This window comes from Chrysemys picta, chromosome 1 (assembly GCF_011386835.1).
Source record: "Chrysemys picta bellii isolate R12L10 chromosome 1, ASM1138683v2, whole genome shotgun sequence".
NCBI lineage: Eukaryota > Metazoa > Chordata > Testudines > Emydidae > Chrysemys > Chrysemys picta.
In genome coordinates this window covers 142,472,793-142,492,536 of record NC_088791.1, presented here as the reverse complement: position 1 = coordinate 142,492,536, position 19,744 = coordinate 142,472,793, and the positions used below count along the sequence as shown (strand labels likewise).

The 19,744-nt window shown below is 48.9% G+C and overlaps 1 protein-coding gene across 2 annotated transcripts; it reads left to right on the top strand.

Annotated features, from left to right (window-relative positions):
• The first annotated feature begins 900 nt into the window (after positions 1 to 900).
• On the top strand, positions 901 to 19,450 carry ZYX (zyxin). Of its 2 annotated transcripts, none has more exons than XM_005281656.4 (10): positions 901 to 1,072; positions 6,224 to 6,510; positions 14,773 to 14,954; positions 15,461 to 15,553; positions 16,039 to 16,572; positions 16,902 to 17,046; positions 17,149 to 17,318; positions 17,543 to 17,721; positions 17,932 to 18,052; positions 18,227 to 19,450. In XM_005281656.4, the coding sequence occupies exons 2-10, from the start codon at positions 6,246 to 6,248 to the stop codon at positions 18,335 to 18,337; spliced, it is 1,800 nt and encodes a 599-aa protein (XP_005281713.2). In that variant the 5' UTR covers positions 901 to 1,072; positions 6,224 to 6,245; the 3' UTR covers positions 18,338 to 19,450. The 2 variants fall into 2 exon arrangements, with proteins under 2 accessions (XP_005281713.2, XP_005281714.2); XM_005281657.5 differs by lacking the exon at positions 901 to 1,072 and adding an exon at positions 5,377 to 5,601.
• The last annotated feature ends 294 nt before the right edge of the window (positions 19,451 to 19,744 follow it).

The window sequence follows — 19,744 nt, the reverse complement described above, 5'->3', positions numbered from 1 at the left end:
AGTAAGCTAAGTGGTCTGTGTGCTGGGGTTTGAGATAAGGTCCTGTCCAGTACTGCATAAATGAGGAATTACATTACTTGCAGTATTGTGGATTTGGTTGTTTTTTTAAAAAACAGTGTCTGTAGGATTTGGAAAGTCTGAGTCAGATTCTCTTGCAGCTGGTTGCTGTGGGGAGGGGGTGGGGAAGAGACCGAGAGGGACCCTGACTCACCAGAGCTGCCAAGTCTCTCCTTACATGTAGGATTTAGTGGAAATGAAGTCACTGATGGGTGAGGGAAAAGTGGGAGTCACTGGGTGAAGGAATGGGGTAGGGCTTGAGGCAAGGAAACACCAGCTGCTGAAAAAGGAGGAAAAAGAAGGAGGCAGCCCCATGCTAGGGCAAGAGATAAAACACAAACCCGCAGGGGGAAACCTAAACTGAGGGGCTTTGACTGAGCTGGGGGCTGGGAACAAGAAGACAGGAGTGGATTGGAAGGGGCTGGGAATCAGAATTGAGAGCCCTGGCAAATCTCGGAGGGGGGGGGGGAGAGAGAGAGAGGGAATCCAGGAATAGAAAGTAGAAAGGGTATGAAATATGGGCCTTCCATAAGCAGCAGGAGAGAAAGCTGACACCTCCCTCCCCTGAAAACACAGAGGGAAAGGGGGGGAGGGTAATGAGATGCTGATTTTAAGAGTGGAAGCGCTGCTGCTCCCCCTTCTCTCAACAGCCCTGTCTAGTGCATTCATCCTCCCCCCTGTTACCTCATTGCCACATTCCCTAGTGAGTGAGCTCAGCTGTTCACACAGCCTCTCTCCTTTTATGGTCAAACAGCTTTGCTTGGGCGAGGCCTTTTTGCTAGATCCTAGGGAAGTCCTTGGGCCCTCTAGCTCCACCCAGAGCCACTCCTCTCCCCCCTCCCCTTTTTTTTGGCAGACAGGCAACTGAAGTAAGTCCAGATTGCTGTGTAGGGGGCAGAGAGAGCGTCCCGCTTAGCCACGGGGAGGAAGGAGTGAAGCTGGGCTTGCGCTCCAGCAGCAACAAACTTTTAGGCCAAGGGGCACCAGCCTTCTCTTCCTGAATTTCTCCCCAAAGGTGAGTCCTCTCCCCCACGCTTCCTTTGGAGAAGAGCTTGTCCTAGGTGAAGCTCTTGCCTCTTAGTTTTCTTGTAACTTTATGCTCAGAAACTAAATGCATGTTTGTGTAGCAGGGAACCCCACCCCCCAATTTCCTACCACACCCACTGGGGCTGAGAGGCTGAACTTGCTGTTGTGTTTTATGGTCTATGCTGGTTGCACGGCTTGGGCCGTTCTTAGCGTTAAATGTATGGGTTTAACGTCTCTGCGTGTCCGACTTTTTTTCCGGGGGAGCCTCAAACTTTTGAAAGCCTGACAAACTATTTGGTTGGCTGGGATAGGTTCCTCCTCTCCCTGAGAAAAAGAAATACCTTCCAAGTAGCCTCCTTTCTTTTGTAAAGGTTTAGCAATGGGGAAGGAGAAGGGGGTCTGCTGCCTGGTTTGAGTTGAGACACTCTTCTCTTGTGTGTAAGTGAGACCCCAGAGCCTTTTTCCAGATGTGTTTAGGTGGGGAAAGAATCAGTAACACTTTCGGGAACTCCTCTCCTCTACCTTCCTGGGCAGGGATCTGAAGATACTTGTGCCTGCAAATGTGTGACTGTCTGGAGTTTGAAATACGTTTGCATGTTTCTTTCTTGCTGTGCAGAAAAGACGACGGGTATCTAGTTATGTGAATGTTCACTCTAGGCTTGGCTTGTAGCTTTGAAAGTTCCCCTTTCCCCGGTCCGATTCCTGACTACAACTTACATGCAGGGCTTAGTGACTGGAATAAACTCACTGGTGGGGGAAGGGAAGGGGGGGGGTTACTGGGCAAAGAATGAGGGTGGTGGTTGAGCAAGGAAACACCAGCTGCTTGAAAAATAAATGATTTTTCTTTTGCTGGGCTTTGTAACTTTTTTGCCAGCCAAGCAAACTTTGCAGGATTAACCAGAGTTTGAGGGGGTGGAAATGCATGTGGTGGGTTTTTTTTAATTTAAACAAACCAAAAAAACTGAAGTAAATCAGCTTGATTCTTTCACTTCATATTTTTAATAGCACATCCCCTTTCTCCACTTTCCATTTGGAGGAGGCAGGTGACTCCGTGGGTGCAGTTGCCAAAGTTACTGTATTGTGGTGATTCTGAAACATTTCTCTGTCTTCCCTCCCCTCCCCCCCCCCCCCCCCCTTACTCCCTGCTTGGTCTGAACTGATAGTTTCCATAGCAGGGTTTCTCAAACTTCATTGCACTGCGACTCCCTTCTGACAACAAAAATTACTACATGACCCCAGGAGGGGGGAACTGAAGCCTAAGCCTACTTGAACTCCAAAGCCAGGCCCTATAACTTGAGCCCTGCCACCCAGGGCTAAAGCCCTCAGGCTGCAGCTTCAGCTCTGTGCAGTGGGGCTTGGGCTTTGGCCACAGGCCCCAGCAAGTCTAAGCCACCCCTGGCAACCCCATAAAAACAGGGTCATGAACGGCTGCTTCATAGGGAAGGAATCATTTTGGAGGACGTTAGGGTGGGTCTTTCCTTCCATGTTTCCTTCCCTACTCAAGGGTGGGATGCACTGGTGACTGGGCCATGAAGTTCAGGTCATGGAGGCAGGAGCCTAAGACAGAGTTGGTTGGTTTCCCCTTGGTGGGTCACCCAGTAGGTATGGTTTAGGTCAGGGGTCTACAGCACTTATATAGGAGTCTGTGATACCCTTAAAATGGATTGCTTTCATGTAACCAGTGCAACTCTGGCCAGTGAAAGGATCTAAATCTCAATTTCTGCCCCTAATCAGTAGAGAGGGGTCATGCATAGGGTAGCTACATAGCCCTTGCTTGAGACTTTGGTGTCATCAGCCTCTACAGCTACATGGAGTCTTCTGATTATTATTGTAGCTGTCAGGAAATATCTTCCTTTGGGGTTTGATAACCCTAATTTAGGCTCAGGCTTGCCTACATGACACTCCCTCAGTAATTTTTGTATGCTTGAATAACAGGACCCTATTAATGCACATTTCATAATTGCAGGTCAGGGTTGATGGGTACCAGTAGAACAGGGGGAACCATAGCATGCATAGGGGGAGGAGAGGTAGGTCAGTCTAAAGGCATGTTGAGGAAGTTTCAATCCCTGGCAGCTCCATTTTCCCTTCCCTCTAGGCTATAGGGTGGCTGATGGACAAACTGAAGGTATGCCTTCCTGCTCCTTTTTAAGCAGAACTTGGGATAGACAGGGGCAGCTGTAGGAGGGAGGCTGCTGTGAGGAGAGAGGCTTCGGCCTAGACCGAGTATATGGGGAAAAGGACTGCTCTGGGGTCAGGGAGATGGGAACAGCTGCTAGGTATCCGCATGAAGCAGCTGATGTCCCACAATCCATCTCTATAAAGACCAGCCCCATTATAGAGTATGATCATGAGGTGACTAGGTCTACACATAGAAATCGATCTCTCGGGGATCGAATTATCGCGTCTCGTCGGGACGCGACAATCGATCCCCGAATCGACGCGCTTACTCCACCAGCGGAGGTAGGAGTAAGCGCCGTCGACGGGGAGCCACGGAGGTCGATTTTGCCGCCATCCTCACAGCGGGGTAAGTCGGCTACAATACATCGAATTCAGCTACGCTATTTGCGTAGCTGAATTTGCGTATCTTAAATCGACCCCCTGCCCCCCCGTAGTGAAGACCTGCCCTAGGATGTGATCTTCAAGTACCTACGAGGGGAGAGGATTTTTAATGGCAAAGGGCACTTAAACTAGCAGGTAAAGGCATAAGAAGACCCACTGGCTGGTAATTAACCATTGGAACAGTTTACCAAGGTACTTGGTGAATTTGCCATCACTTGGAGTCTTTAAATGAAGACTGGATATCTTTCAAAATGATATGCTTTAGCTGAAGCAGAAATTAGTTAGAAGCAGAATCACTGGGTGAGAGTCTATGGTCCGTTATGCAGAAGGTCCCAATAATGGTGGTACGGCCCCTTCTGGGCTTAAAATTTGGTAATCTACTCCCCAGCACTCTTATGGATGGTTGAATCACCCAGTGCCTGACCTTGGGAGAAATGAGATCTTGTGGTTTCAGTCACTTAAGGCTTGTCTACAATGGCACTTTACAGCGCTGCAACTTTCTCGCTCATGGGTGTGAAAAAACACCAACCCCTCCCACCCCAAGCGCAGCAAGTATCAGTGCTGTAAAGTGCCAGTGTAGACAGATCGTGCACCAGCGCTGGGAGCTGTGCCCCTTGTGGAGGTAGTAGCGTTTTAACATTGCTTTAACATTTAAATGCTTTAACATTGCCAGTGTAGACTAGCCCTTAGTCAATGCTGATGACTCTTCTTCTCTCACCAACTCTCAGCTGGATGTAAGTATGACCAGGAGAGGGAGGGCTGGTGAGGATTGGTTCCAATATAACTAAGGCAAATACACATCTACCCAGATATAATGCGACCCAATATAACACGTATTCTGATATAACGCAGTAAAGCAGTGCTCCGGGGGGAGCGGGGCTGCGCACTCCGGCAGATCAAAGCAAGTTTGATATGACACGGTTTCACCTATAACACGGTACGATTTTTTTTGGCTCCCGAGGACAGCGTTATATTGAGGTAGAGGTGTATCTGAGATCTGAGTACTCACCCATACAAGTTCTCCCAAGTTGTGGAAGTGGCCCACGTAGGTCTCCTCAGTGATAGCAGCATGGTGGAATAGCTGCAGGAGGACTGTTTGCATCGCTAGGGTTGTTACAGCAGCCCGTCATCATCCATGCTGACTGTGCAGCGGCAGGCACTGTAGAAGTTTGTTGTTCAAAACAAACTAAGTCCAAATGCTGGCATACTTGCCTATGCACCATTGGGCGCATTATTGTGTGTGGTCAGCATGATAAACTTAATGCCTCTCTGGCCTGGACAACAGCGTGGGGGGGAAATCCTAGCAATGTGGCTCTTATTAGGAGATCACCAATAGCTCCTGGCTGTTGTGAGTTTGGAAACATCCTGAGGGCAACTTGTGTGGTGGTTTGGGGTGGGGAAGGGGAGGGAGATGGGGAGAGTTTCAGGTTTGCCACATACAACTTAGAGAACTTGCTTTTCAGGACATGGCTGGGCTCTGATCCTGGGAGTGGAAATGTACAGCAAGCTGCATTCCAGCTAGACCCTAGTAAGATACCATCGGCAGGATGGAGCTGTGAGCATATTCTGGGGCAAATAGGAAAGTGCTGCTTGCTGTGCTGTACTAGGCTGCACCCTGAGGGGGCCAGGCCATGGATCGGCTTGCTTTAGGGCAGCATCTATACCGCAGGGGCTGGGAGGGAGTGACTCTAGGAATGTCAATGAGGCTGGCTGAATCCAGGAGCTGCTTCCTGCAGGAAGGGGCGGGGGCAGGGCGGGCAGCCGTTGCAGCCATTGAGTAGGAGCTCTTGCCTATTGCTACAATGACAGGAAGGGACAGCAAGACAGAAATGACAGCAAGACAAAGGGCTTGGCTGGGGAATGTGTGACATTATGGAATCGCCCAGGCTTCCTTTTGTTCTGCTTGTGCTGCAGCTGTTGGAGCTTCCCCACTGACCAGAGGGGGCTGGGGGCCTACAGGTAAAAGGATGGGGGTGGGATTGTAAGGAGAGGGGCTGCAGGAGGAGAGGATTGGACAGAATTGGCAGGGATGCAGTGGTAACATAGGCTTGGGGCTTCAGGAGGGCATGGGGGGTGGTGTGATGCAAGGGATGCTAAAGCTGCCTCTTGGTGTGCAGGGGCTCCAGTCTGAGATGTGGGGATCTGAGCCATCTGCAGAAGGCTGGCTTCTCTAGCAATTGTCTTCTGCATTGATCCCAGCTTTGTCCTCTTGGTTTATCATTCCTGCCCCTCTATCCCCCCGCGTTTAACCCCATTCAGCAAAGGGCTGAAGGTGGAGAGAGTTTATTGGTGCTTTGGCCAGTTGTTCTTTCCCTGGATCCCAGTGAGGAGAAGAGGAGAGGCGCTTGTTCAGGGTTTGCCTCCAGGTCAGACAGTATTTCTTGCTTCAAAACATATTTCTGTCTCCCAGTCCTGGGGGCACCCCAAGCTCTACTCGTGCCCCTCTGATCTCACTCAGGTGCACCCACCCTCCAATTCTGTTTCCTGCTGTGCCTTTCTCCAGATTCATTTGCCCTGGTTTTCCTCTGCAGGGTCATGTCTAATCTCATGTCTGTGTCTCCACTCTCCTTCTGCCCCCCAGGTGCTGAGCAGCCAGCAGCAAGATGGCATCCTCTGGTAGCCCGGGAACTCGTATGACTTCCACAGTCAGCATCAATATTTCCACTCCAACTTTCTACAACCCGCAGAAGAAGTTTGCACCAGTGGTTGCCCCTAAGCCCAAAGTGAACCCCTTCAGGGCTGGGGGTGCCGTGCCTGGGAATGCCTCAGAGCTGCCACTGCCCCAGCCTTCTGGGGCTGGTGCCCAACGTGCTCAGATAGGGAAAGTGGGGGAGATCCCACCAGCTGCAGCACCTTTGCTTGCTGAAGGTATGTGAGATCCATAACTTATTACTCGCTCCATCTGTGGGAGCTGATGTGCATTCCTGCGTTCTCAGTGCATATGGTCTGTGTCTGGCCTAAACAATGAATAAGGGAGAAGGAGGGGATGCAACTTGTTACAAATAATAGATGGGTGCTCACACTGGGCGTGTAGCAGGACTCCAGAGTGGGATACAAAGGTGTGTGTATGGGGGGGACAAAACATGGGGAAGTAATTCTGACCACTTTGATCTAGGTGTTCATAGCATCTTCTTCCCAAAGAGGAAAGGAGGGTGGAGGGGGAAGAGAAATTCTGGTCTCTCACCAGAGTCTGTAGGAATACCATAAATATCAGTGTAGGGGGCTGTTACATTGCAGGGAAGAATCCCCCAGCTTGGCTCACTGTGGGGATAGCTCACACTGTCTTCCATTTCTGATTCATCCCTTAGCTCACTCTGTAGCTTGTCTCAGATTGTGAAAGCTCTTCCCCTTTGGTCTCACTCATTTCCTGCCATTTCACCACTGTACATGCCCTGCCTGAGTGGGTGGAGTAGTTGCAGGGGCAGATGGGAGGCGCCATAAACAGGAAGTGAGACATAGCGGTTTGCCTCCCTGGGTTTTGTTTTTCTCTTGTGTTAAGTGGTGTGTTTTTTTTTTTTTTTTTCCTTATGGGCAGGGTTCTAGTGCCAATGTAGCTTTTACTTTAGCTTTTGATCCCTGTTGGGGGGGCCCCTTTTCACTCCTCTGAGGCCACCTGGTGATTCAGCCCCCATGCTGGACCTGGCCAGTGCAAGCCACTAGGAGTATCATTACTACCCACGTTCGCCTTCTTGGCATCCCGGTATATCACCACCCAGTCACTGGGTTTGTCTTGACTAGGATAGGTGGTGTGATGTTAGCCACCATCTTCTAAAAGGCTAGTGTAGACAAGACAATGTCAACTTTAATGTCTGCTAGCTGGTTGAGTTAGTCTAGCAGATAACCTAGCTGATGTTCTAATACCATCTTTAAATCCTGGTTAAGACACAAAGTCACAGAGGAGATGGGCAGTGCTGGGAAAACTTGCCTGCCTCTCTTGCCCCCCCTCCCCCTCTTTTTTTGGGGCAGTGCATCTGCCTTGACTTCAGTGCTGTTGCTGACCGTACTCCACTGGTAAAATGAGAGCAGGATTAGGCCCCCAGTAGTTATTTGGTGGTCAGAATGCGGAACTGAGATGGGGAACTTTTTCTCTTGCCCTCTGAGTTTCTTCTGTTAATTTGCCCTACTTAAATGCTCAGTCCCTGTTCCTGAATTCAGCCCTCTGTGGCTTCAGTATTTCTTCAGATATATTCAAGTTCTGGGCTGAGTGTGCTGCAGCCAGCTCAGAATGTCTATGGAGATGATGGCTTACAGTGTGTGGTCTGTCATTGCATAAGAGACACTGACTACATTAGGAAACATTAGGTTGGTAGCAGTCTATCCTGTGGCTTCTCTTCACCAAGGTCAGTAGCTGTGCCAGCTCCAGGAAGCTGTGGTGTTGTCCAATTGTGAATACTAAGCAAGAGTAGAATGGGGCAGTTGCTTGATGGGAGGGTAAGAAAATTGGGGTATGTGCTTTCTTCCTTCTGAGTCAGTAGTGACCCCAATGCCCCATGGTGATGCTATGCTGCATAGAAGCATGGAGGAGACTGGATAGATGGTGGTTGAGCTGTTGTCTATATCAAATGCTACTTCATTGAGTTATGTTCCTGATGCAGAATTACAGCCCTGGGCTTGAGCTGGGGGGAGGGAGGAAAGAACTTGAACAAAACATTGTAAACATTTTTTTAAGGGTGCTACATGCTGGGAAACTCAAGGTTACACTTTTAAAGTGGACCTGCAAAGAGTGGTGAAAAGTGGGCTTTGTGCCCTTTCTTTGCTACTTTATAGTGGATAAAGGAGGCCTGAAATTCCCTCCCTCTGGGGAAAAAATGGAAGGTTGTGTGGTGGTGGGTTTTTTCCCTTCTCTCCTTCTCCTCCTCTTCTCCCCCCCACCCCCCCTCCATTTCTTGTCTGGGAAATTCAGTCCCTGTCTAGCCTGGGAGACTCTGGTGACTAGAGAACTAGTGAAAATTGTGACACTAGACAGCAAAACTTGAGCGGGGAGGGGACTCTTAATTAGACTGGTTAAAACTTTTAAAAACACTACTCTAACTTCAGTGAAGAGGGGTGCTCACTCATATAAATCCATTTCTCTGTTGTGAAGTCATATTTCAGTGTGTTCAAAATTCTGCACAAACATGAAGATTGGATAGACTTGAATCCTTAGTACTGCTTTGTGAAGTACTCGTTCTCCCCATTTTACTGAGGAGGAAACTGATGCTCAAGCATGAAATGACTTTCATAATAGGCAATGTAGCTTTATTAATTAATCTCTGAACTGGGAGTCCAGAGAACTTTGAGCTCCCATTTCTGCTACTGGCTCACTTGGACAAGGCACTGCTTCAAACCCTTTTTTCCCCCAGCTGGGAAACATGGATAATATCCACTGCATGGGCTGTGAAACTCACTTTTTGTTAATGACTGAGTCTGGCTGTTTGTAAATCACATACTGAGTCCTTGGAAAGGAGTTGTATAAATCCAAAGCTGCCTTGTTAGGGCCACGTATTGGGACAAGGCTGGGACTAGATCTTGTGTATTGCTGGCTTCCAGCTTTCTGCTTTGTCCACTAGATGTCTGTTTCTGTCCAAACAAGATGGCTGCTTGAAAATGGCAGGGTGATCATAAAACACCCAATATTCTCAAGACCTTAAAAAGGAGCTCCTGGACTATGGGGAGATGCAAAAGCCCTTACCATAAAACTCCAACAGCAAACAACAAACTTTCTCATTGAGAGCAGACAAAACATCAAGCCAGCTGGGAGTTTCTAGCGCAAACAGTGGTTAATATAACATTCCAAAGAAACCCCTAGACTTTCCCAAATGGTGGCAAACTTTTTTCTTCCCTGTAACTTCCCTATCTCTAAATTCCCTCTCTGATTCACTCAAAAACTTGCAACAAAAGTCTAAAGGCAAGAGGCTAAAGAGAAACTTCATGCAGATTGATTTTTGTGAATTTTGAAGCTTAATTGTGGAGACTCTCTCTCTCTCTCTCTCTCTCTCCATAACAAAGGCAAAGAGAGAATGCCATGTTAATGTAGAAAATAAATATAAGATCATGTAATGCAATGCTAACTGTATCAACTTCTATGGCCTGTTTTTATACAGGAGGTCAGACTAGATGATTTAATGGCCTCTTCTGGCCTTAAAAAGTCTATGAAACTCCACCACGCTGCACAGACAGACACAGACATAACCAGTATTACACAAAAAATACAAGTAGTATAATATTAAATAGGAAGAGAAAAATGCTACTGCTATGCAACACGGCAAGTTAATATTGCTATAAGAATTCTCTCGTATCTACTATTGAGGATTAAGATCAAGTTAGTGCAGGTGGAATAACTAACAATTATCCTTTTATGAATAATGGTATGAAGCCATTTTGGTGACTAATTCATAATCTGTGCTGATACGGCACCTACCATCCTGGCAGATCTTGGTTCCACTTCTGCAAACTGCTTTGTGTTTGAGCAACTGTTTTCTTTTTGCATTCAATCTTCCAGCATTATCTTTCCTTCCTGAGTTGAAACAGCTAAACGGACTTTGCTCAAACTTTGCATTCAGTTAGGAGTGTATGTGTACACGCGCATGCAGAAACCAAGGTTTGAAAATTCCATTTGCTGGTGGCAAGTAGGAAGCTTTCCCTGAATTGGGGGTCAAATTGCAGGCTTGGATTGAAGGTGATGTACTCTTTCATTCTCTAGCTACAAAAATAAGCTCTGCCCACTTGAGGAGAAAATGAGATGGTTCTGTCAATAGACTGCAGATGTTCAGAATATGATTGTTCTGCTAGGCTTTCTGTACTTGGCTCCCTCCATGAGAGCTTCTCTGTGCATTGGGTCCCGCTCCTTGAACAGGGAGGGGAAAAAACAAGTGGTATCTCCCCAACTTGTGGTGCCAAAATGAGCTTGTCACTCAGAGTACTTCCTTTCATTTTTTACATACTTTGAGCAGTGAAAGAGCTAACAGCATTGACAGTTAACTTCAATACCAATTGATACTTTAACAAGTGCTTAGATGAATGGGGCAGTGCCTACATCCCTGAGTTCTTGTTTCAGTCTCTCTGCAAACTCAAGCAGACCATGCTGCTACGGTTATGCTTGTTTCACATATTCATGGTTTTCTTTGCAACCATAAGTTACTAATCTATTTTTTAAAATGAAGGCAGAAATTTGGAGAATGAGAGCAGCTTGAGAGGAAGTCTGAATAACACCGAATTGGCTAAAAGGAAATCTTACACTTTTTTTCTTAAAGCTGAAAGCTTATCTTATCCCTTGTAGCTTTGAAGAGAACCTCCCAAATGTGACCCAGCATATTTCTGATGGTTGAGTCTAACTTTCCCAAGCAGCAGCAGGTCAAAATCAACAAGGCTAGACAGTTTCACTTCTGCTGCTCCTGCTCAGAGTTCTGTATCCAGCAGTGGAATGGACAATAATCAGGTCAACTTCATGCTGCTAGTCAGGGGTAACTATAAGCAGCAATAGAGGCACTGGATCTAGGATAAGGGATATAGTAGTGGATACCTCCCCTTCCCTAGCAGTAGCCAGAAGCCTTTGTACCTTTGGGTTATGGGGAGGAGAGAATGCAAGGAGATTTCTCCTCGCTTCTAGAAGGTGGGGAGGAAGAGGGTATAGGTTTATCAGATCTCTGCTGGCTAGAGGATCCCCTAAGCTGGGCCTAGGGACATCTGCCTCATAAGAACCTCAACTGAAGGAGAATTGAGCTTTTTACCAGAGCATGATCCCTGGACTTGTAGGTTCCTTCCTCTCATCTCTACCTCTGTCAAGAAGATGTCTGGTAAGTTTCTCAAGTCCTTGTGGAGACTGGGCACGGGAAACTTTAACCCCAGAGCCAATGCTTCTTTCAGCTACCAGAAAAAGAATAGTGGCTTCCAACAGCACCCTAGTGTCTGGTTTGTGTGATGGGCCAGATAGTCTAATGCAGCCGCTCTCAACCTTTCCAGATTACTGTACCCCTTTCAGGAGTCGGATTTGTCTTGTGTACCCCCAAGTTTCACCTCACTTAAACTACTTGCTTAATGAAATGACAAATACAAAAATCATAGCACACTAGTACTGAAATTGCTTGCTTTCTAATTTTTACCATAATTATAAAATCAACAAATAAATATTACACTGAAATGTAAGTACATTGTACTAGGAGTTGTTTATACTGCTCTATATACTAACAAAAATTTCATACAGACTTTGCTATTGCTTTTTATGTAGCCTGTTGTAAAACTAGGCAAATACCTAGATGAGTTGATGTACTCCCCTGGAAGACTTCTGCATACCCCCAGGGGTACATGTACCTAGGATTGAGAACCACTGGTCTAATGCACCAGTTCCCAAACATGTTGTCCATGTGTACTTGCTGGCAAGTTATATGGTGCTGTCTGCTTGACTTGATCTATATAGTCTTCTAAACTCTTCATTGCAAAAAGCCTGGGTGCCTGCAAAAGTACTGGGAAATGAGGAATAGGCACTTTAACCTTCTGTCCTAATGGGATCCTCTCCTAATGTAGGAGTAAGAGAGGAAATGGGAGGCCACCTGCTAGTGGGAGAGGATCAGGCATCGGAGAAGCATGTGCAGGAGACTGGGGAGAAATTTAAATAAGGGTGAACATGCATGGTGGTGTATGCACACCCCTTCCCCTGCCAGGGTGGATAGTGGGTGTGTGGACACTGCGGTTACTATCTACCCGACTCTCATACCTTACCACACAGAGGTCCAAGGGCCAGAGTGAAAGCAGCGGCCCTTGGGTTCGGGGCAGCATGGCCTAGTGGCCATTATTCAAGGGGCTGCTACCAGGGGGGTGGCAGCCCAGGTAGTGGGGCTTGCGCCCACCTGATTCCACCAGACCCCGACCCAGGACCCTATCAGTAGCGGGGTGGTCCACCCCTGGGTCAGCAGGGAATCGCAACGAAACATGCTGACCTCACACAGGTGGAGGATATCACTTGCTCACTCTCCCTGAGTCGCTTCCTGAAGCTGTAGTCCATGGGCTATCAGGGTCTCTGGGCTCTTCAGCACAGGTAATTCCCTGGGGCTTCATTAGCCACAGATCTCCAGTCTGGTTCTTGAGATCTCCAGCTCCTGCAGGCAAGGGCTGTGATGGCTTCTCAGCTGCAGACTCCACCAAAGGTCCTCCCTCTCCGGCAGTCAGTCTAGACTGAGCTGCTCCCTTTTATACTGGCATAGCACTTGGAGCATGACCAGTATGGTCTGAGGGGCAGGACTTCCTCTGCCCATAGTGTGGTGGTAATCCCTTCCGGCCCAGTGTGGGGTATGCATACCCCATCACAATGTGCCATATCAATTTAAAAAAAATCAGTTATCTCAAAGGAGACCTACTTTTTGTAAAAATAATTGGGATAAAATATAACATGGTTTTATAAAAGGTAGATCATGCCAGACCAACCTCCTCTCCTTCTTTGAGAAGAGAACCAAGTTTTTAGACAAAGAAAATGCAGATATACTATACCTGGGTTATACATGGGAAATAATTAAATTGGAGAAGATGAGGATTAATATGAAAACTGAAAGGTGGGTAAAGAACTGGTTAAAGGGTAGACAATTGGTCATACTGAAAAGTGAACTGCCACGCTGGAGGGAGCTTACTAGTGGAGTTCCTCAGGAGGTGGTCTTGGGTCCAGTCTTATTTATGCCAAGGCCAGCAATTTGTGTTTAAAAAGTGGGAGCGTGCTAATAAAATTTGTGGATGACACAAAGTTGGGAGGAATTGCCAATACAGAGAAGGACCAGAATATCATACAAGAAGGTTTGAATGACCTGTAAACTGGAGTAATAGAAATGGGATGAAATTTAATAATGCAAAGTGCAAGGTCCTGCATTTAGGGAATAACCAGAAGAAATTATCCTGTGAGCTGGGGATGTATCAGTTGGAAGAGACAGAGGAAGAAGACCTGGGTGTATTGATTGACAGTCCATAGTCATCCTGCAATCAATGTGATGCAGCTGTGAAAAAGGCGGATGCATCAGGTGAGGTATTTCCAGTAGAGACTGGCAAGTGTTAGTACCATTATACAAAGTACTGGAGAGACCTCATCTGGAATACTGTGTGTAATTCTGGTCTTCCATGTTTAAGAAAGATGAATTCAAACTGGAACAGGTGCAGAGATGGTTTACTAGTATGATCTGAGAAATGGAAAGCCTTCCTTATGAGAAGAGGCTTGAAGAGGCTGGCTTGTTTAGCCTAACCAAAAGAAGGGTAAGGGGAGATATGATTGCTCTCTATAAATACTGGGGAGGGAGAGAGTAAAGAGCCAGTGTTGACACAAGAACAAATAGGTATAAACTAGCCACAACAAGTTTAGGCTTGAAATTAGACAACCTTCCAAGGGGAGCAGTGGGGCGGGGGGGAGGTCTAACTAGCTTCAAGATTGAGTTTAAGTTTATGGAGGGGATGGGATGATGGGGCATATGCCCCATCAGCAACTGCCAGTAGCAAAAATATCCAATGGCTGAAGATGGGACTCTAGATGAGGAGGGCTCTGAGTTACTACAGATAATTCTTTCCCAGGTGTGTGGCTGGTGGTTCTTGCCCACATGCTCGGGGTCTAACAACTGATCACCATATTGGGTTGGGAAGGAATTTTCCCATAAGTCAGATTGGCAGATACTGTGGGTTTCTTTCACCTTCCTCTGCAGCATGGGGCCCGGGTCACTTGCTGGTTTGAACTAGTGTAAATGGTGAATTGTCTGTAACTTGAAGTCTTTAAACTGCATTTTGAGGACTTCAGTAACTCAACCAGAGGTTATGGGTCTATTACAGCAGTGGGTGGGTGAGGTTCTGTGGCCTGCAGTGTGCAGGAGATCAGACTGGATGATCACAACAGTCCCTTCGGACCTTAAAGTCTGAGTCTAAAATGCATCAAATGCTTTGGTAACTCTCAAAGGTGCACAATTACTGTGTTTGTCTTTTATGCAATGGCAAGTGTGTTGGGAATGGTCTCTGTGTGATGCCAAGCTTGTGAGTTGTGGGATGGGAATTAGAGACCCCATAGTTTGACCGTTCTTATGTCCCTCCTCTGGAAAGCCCTCGATCTTCTGTCTGAGTGTTGCTGGAGAAGCATGGTCAAAACCTATCCCCCCTCTTTTTTTTCTCTTAACCCCCTCTTCTTCCCTGCAGAGCTGCCACTGCCACCTCCACCCCCTCCAGGAGAGGAGACAGTCATCTCCCCAACCTGTGCTTTCCCCCCACCCCCACCACCATTCGAAGAGCCCTTCCCCCCGGCCCCAGAAGAGGTTTTTCCTTCTCCCCCTCCTCCCATGGCTGACGAGGGGCTTGTGACTGGGGTGCCTGCCCTACAGGTAAGTATAGCTATAGCTGGTCTGGGGTTCATTTCTTAGGTGGGCCACTCTAGTTCCCAGTGTTCTGAACATGTGCAGGCACTTGGCAGGGCTGTATGGCCTTGAGTCAACATCTCTGCACACACACCTCAGCACTGGGAAGATGCTGGGAGCAGAGAAGCTCTCTCACTTCAGGCACCTCCTTGGTGTTTTCAGAGTGCTTTGTTCCTGGGGAAGTCACTACTGTGGTACCATCTGTCTGGGCCTGCATTCCGTACTGCCCACAGTGCTCGCACAGCATGCACCTAACCCCCCACCGTCCCGTCCAGCTTGCCTCTCGCCCAAAATCAGTTGTAGGATTATGCTGTGATCCCAGGCCAACAGCATTCTGTCCCAGCAGAAGACTGTGGGGTTGGGAAACTCACAGTGGGATAGAGGATGCCCCCAGTTTTGCAGCTGTTCCTGATAGGGGTGAGTCATGTAACACGCCCTATTTCTCTTTCCTCCCCCATTGGTTGGTGACACAGGTGCGTGGGAAGATGAATAGCATTGATATGGAGATTGACTCGCTGTCCTCAATGCTGGATGACATGGAGAAGAATGATCCCTTCAAATCGCGGGTGAGCTGCCCTCCAGGTTGCATTGTATTCTCTGGATGGGTCATGTTGAAGAGGAGGGGTGGTAGGCTGGTTTCACTAGGGGTAAGGTGGGGTCAGGGGGATGGCTGAATGGAGATTGTGTGGTAGGGGCCATTACTGAAGTAGGAAATGGATAGATAAACCATAGGGGGAGGGAGCATAGCTGGAAGGGGGAAAAAATCTGTTGCAGCATAGTCAGGGATGTTTAGTGGATTGAAGGGGTAGCCAGATAGATGAGGTGGGGTGTGGAGTCAGGGAGGAGAAAGAAGGGCAGCTCTATTCTCAACCTCAGACTGTGGGAGTGGATGAGCTCAGTGTGTCTGAGGTTGGGGATTGCCTCAAGCAGCAATGCAGACTCTCCAAGGACCTTATGCTGAAGTGCCTCAACACACCCTGCAAAGCATGGTAGATAATCACTTGCATAATACTGACTGGCTGTCTGTTCTCCCCATCTCTTCTCCTTGCAGGTGTCTCCAGGATCCACAGCTCCCCTGGAAACCCCTTCTGCCCCTAAAGGCCATGTAGAAATCATGGCTGCACCTAAAGATCCCCCAACTCCTGCTTCTTTCCCCCCCAAGTTCACCCCAAAACCCAGTGGAGGATTCATGCCAAAACCTTCTCAAGTGGATGTGGTCCCTGCACCAGCACCTTGGGCAGCCCCAATGCAGCGTAGAGACCCCCCAGCAACACAGTCCAGAGCACTAGCCCCATCTGCACCCCTTCTTCCCTCAGCCCAGCCTGCCCCTAAATTTACCCCAGCCCCTGTTGCCAGCTCCCCCAAATTTGGATCCAAACCAGCTGCTAGTGCTTCTGGGGTCCCCACAAACTCCATGAGATTTACTGCCCCTCCCCCTACTCAGACCCGATTCACAACCCCTTCAGCTATGGGCTTGGCCCCAAGACCCCAGCCTCCCAGTTTCACCTATGCCCAGCAGCAGGAGAGACCTCAGGTGCAGGAGAAGCCACATCCCACAGGACAGCCTGCCACCCCGCGGGACATGGTAAGGAGCAGAGCCATGCTCCTGATGGCTTGTGACAGGAAATGTGTTAGGGAAAACAGGGTTCCCTCCAATGTGAGGAAAGTTAGTACTCATCTGAGAGGGAGCAGCTGAGGAAGAGACTTCCCTCAAATAAGATACAGTGGAGGGGGCAGGCAGTAGGTGGAGAAGGGTATTCCCCAGAGATACCAGGGAAGGGGGGGCAGGCATTGCAGGGTGCTCCTGAGAGCTACTGTGCCAGTGGGGAAAGGGGCACAAACATGGGGGGAGAGGGGGCTCCCATCCCCCAGTAACTGCTTTCTGGCGCTGAATGTCTTCCCCTCTTTCTGCAGCACAGGGCTCCTGTGGGAACTGGTTCAGAGCCCCCCAGGGGAAACTCCTCACTGACCATGAAAGAGGTGGAGGAGCTGGAGATGCTGACCCAGAAGCTCATGAAGGATATGGAGAACCCACCCCATGCAGAAGCCTCCACTTCTGGTGGGTGCTGGCAAGTGAGGTCCCCCTGTGGAGAAGCTGAGTATTAGTCTGGGTTGTGGTGACTATCCCCCTTCTCTAACCTTCTCCTCCCTCCTATGGCAGAGCTGTGCGGCCTCTGCCGGAGGCCCCTGTCCCGAACTCAGCCAGCTGTGCGTGCTCTTGACCATCTCTTCCACGTGGAGTGCTTCACCTGCTTCAAGTGTGAGAAGCAGCTGCAGGGGCAGCAGTTCTACAATGTGGATGAGAAGCCCTTCTGTGAGGACTGTTATGCTGTGAGTGATGGAGGGGGCCCAAGGTGTGGGGCATTGCTGTGCTGGAAGGGGAATGGGCATAGGGGTGCTGCTATGCTGTGAGTGGGCACAGCACTCTGTGTGGCTGGCCTGCCCCAGTCTTCCCTCCCTCAATTGCCTGAAGGAAGGTTGACCCTCCTGTCCAGGGATTACTGTTGGGTTGGGCTGCTCTTATCTCTGGCTCACTTGCCCTGTCTTCTCCCTAGGGTACCCTGGAGAAGTGCAGTGTCTGCAAACAGACCATCACAGACCGGATGCTGAAGGCCACAGGCAACTCGTACCATCCCCAGTGCTTCACCTGTGTGGTGTGTCAGACCCCCCTCGAGGGGGCATCTTTCATTGTGGACCAGGCCAATCAACCCCACTGTGTGGATGACTATCACAGGTAGGCAGGAGGCATCTGGCCAGAGGAGGAGCCAGCCCCACAGGCAGGTAGTCTCCCAAGAGAGGGGAGGCCCCCCCCCCCCCCCCCATCCTTGCTGCAGGGAGGCCCTCTTCCAGGCTTGTCTGCCTCTCAGCTCTCCTGCACTGTTTAACTGGATTCCCATTGGGAAGGCTGCTGTTGTCAGTGTCTCCTCTTCTGTGTGTGCTGCAGGAAGTATGCCCCCCGCTGCTCAGTCTGTGCTGAACCCATCATGCCAGAGCCTGGAAAGGATGAGACGGTACGTGTGGTGGCCTTGGAGAAGAACTTCCACATGAAGTGCTACAAGTGTGAGGTAACCAGCCTCTCCTCCAAATCTCCCTCCATGTCTCTCTATGGCATTGTCCTGTTCTCAAGCCTGTCAGCCCTCCCACGGGGCCCTCCATGTGCATCTGTCTTCCCCCACCCTGTCTCGTTCACATTAGTGTTAGTTGTCACTGAACTTCCTGTCATCTTTTTTCCCCCCCAGGACTGTGAGAGGCCTTTGTCTATTGAGGCAGATGAGAACGGATGCTTCCCCCTGGATGGTCACGTACTGTGTATGAAGTGTCACACCACTCGTGCCAAAGCTGCGTGCTGAGGGGCTTGGAGTGGGGTATGCCCCTGATACCTCTCCTCCCCCATGCCAATGGCCTGCATTCCCCTGCTCTCAATGGTCCAATCCCTTTGCCCCACAGGGCACATTCCTACTTAAAGATACCCTGGCAATGATCCTTCCTTCACACAGGGATCACCACCCCATATCCCCTCCTCCATGCCAGGATCCCCCTCTGCAATGCCTGCTTTTCCTGGTCCCAGTGCGTTCCAGACTGGGGAGTGTAGGAGATCCCTCTGTTTTTCCCCTAAATTGCTCTAGAATGGACATTTCAATAGTCCTGGAGGAAATAGGTTGGCCTCTCCAACTCTGTGCTCTCTCACTCCTTCAGCTCCACTTGGTAGAGCTAGACAGAACTACCTAGTGGCTGTGTCTGAGGCTAAAGGTATCTTTGCTCCATGGAGCAGTACACGTATTTGACATTGTGAGATGAAGTGCCCGTCTTTTCAGTGCTCCTTTCTCTGCTGTCTCCCTCACCCATATCTAGGAGCATAGGCATATTTCTGAGAAGAGTGGAGACAGAGCTTGGTGGGCGGCCTTGCTCCCTGGGCTGGAAAGAGTTAATCTAGGTTATAGCTTTCTTGCCTCTGTCAGAGCTCACCAGCTGGCTGATCCTGTCTAACATTTTTCCCTGACAGATAAACCTGTCAGTCTGGGGAGGGGCCTCTCACTGGGTTTGGGACCTCTTCCTCCCCTCCCAGAAGGTCTGTACTCCCCATTTCCTTTCACTCAGTGTCTTCCTTGGTGCTTGGCCCAGTCGCTTGGCATAGCAAACTATCCAAAGGATTTGTGTTTACACAAAGGACTCCGAGAGCTCATTGTGGAGGCTGCCAGCGCCCAGTAGGGAATGGCCCCAGGGTGTGGTATGAGGATTCACTGCCAGCACAAGGTTGGAGGAATGTCTCCCCAGGTACCAATAGGCATTGCTCACTGTTACTGGGAAGGCTGCAGTGATAATTGCGATGTCCTAATTAGCTCTGCCTGTCACTAGGATGATCCCCTCTTCCTGGGCTGGAATCACTCTCTGACTGAACCGGCATTTTGGATATTGTACTTTCCAGCCACTATGTGCATCTAAATAAATTTTTTTTATTGAAATCTCCTCCTTGGTCTGTTAATCCAACCTTGTGCATGAGAATCACCCTGTTCCACCACCATACAGCTATGAGATAGCATTGCTGTTCCAGCAACTGTTGGTCACTTCCCCATTCTGCACCTGAACCCTGGGGCTATGGATTCTGACTTTGCATTGGCAATGAGAAGGTCTGGGTCTCCCCGCCCTATATTATTAGCTTCCTCTTCAAACTGTGTAAGCTGAAGAGCTCAAACACTCTATGAAAATCTGGCCCTTAGCTCAAAGGTATTTAGACATATATTGATGCAGATAAGACA

Bases quoted from the DNA above. Each gene is read 5' to 3' on its own strand.
- ZYX (XM_005281656.4), top strand. From the start codon at position 6,246: ATGGCATCCTCTGGTAGCCCGGGAACTCGTATGACTTCCACAGTCAGC. The intron at 17,047-17,148 runs GTGGGTGCTGGC...CTCCTATGGCAG, and splicing joins TGCAGAAGCCTCCACTTCTG to AGCTGTGCGGCCTCTGCCGG. The intron at 18,053-18,226 runs GTAACCAGCCTC...TTTCCCCCCCAG, and splicing joins TGAAGTGCTACAAGTGTGAG to GACTGTGAGAGGCCTTTGTC.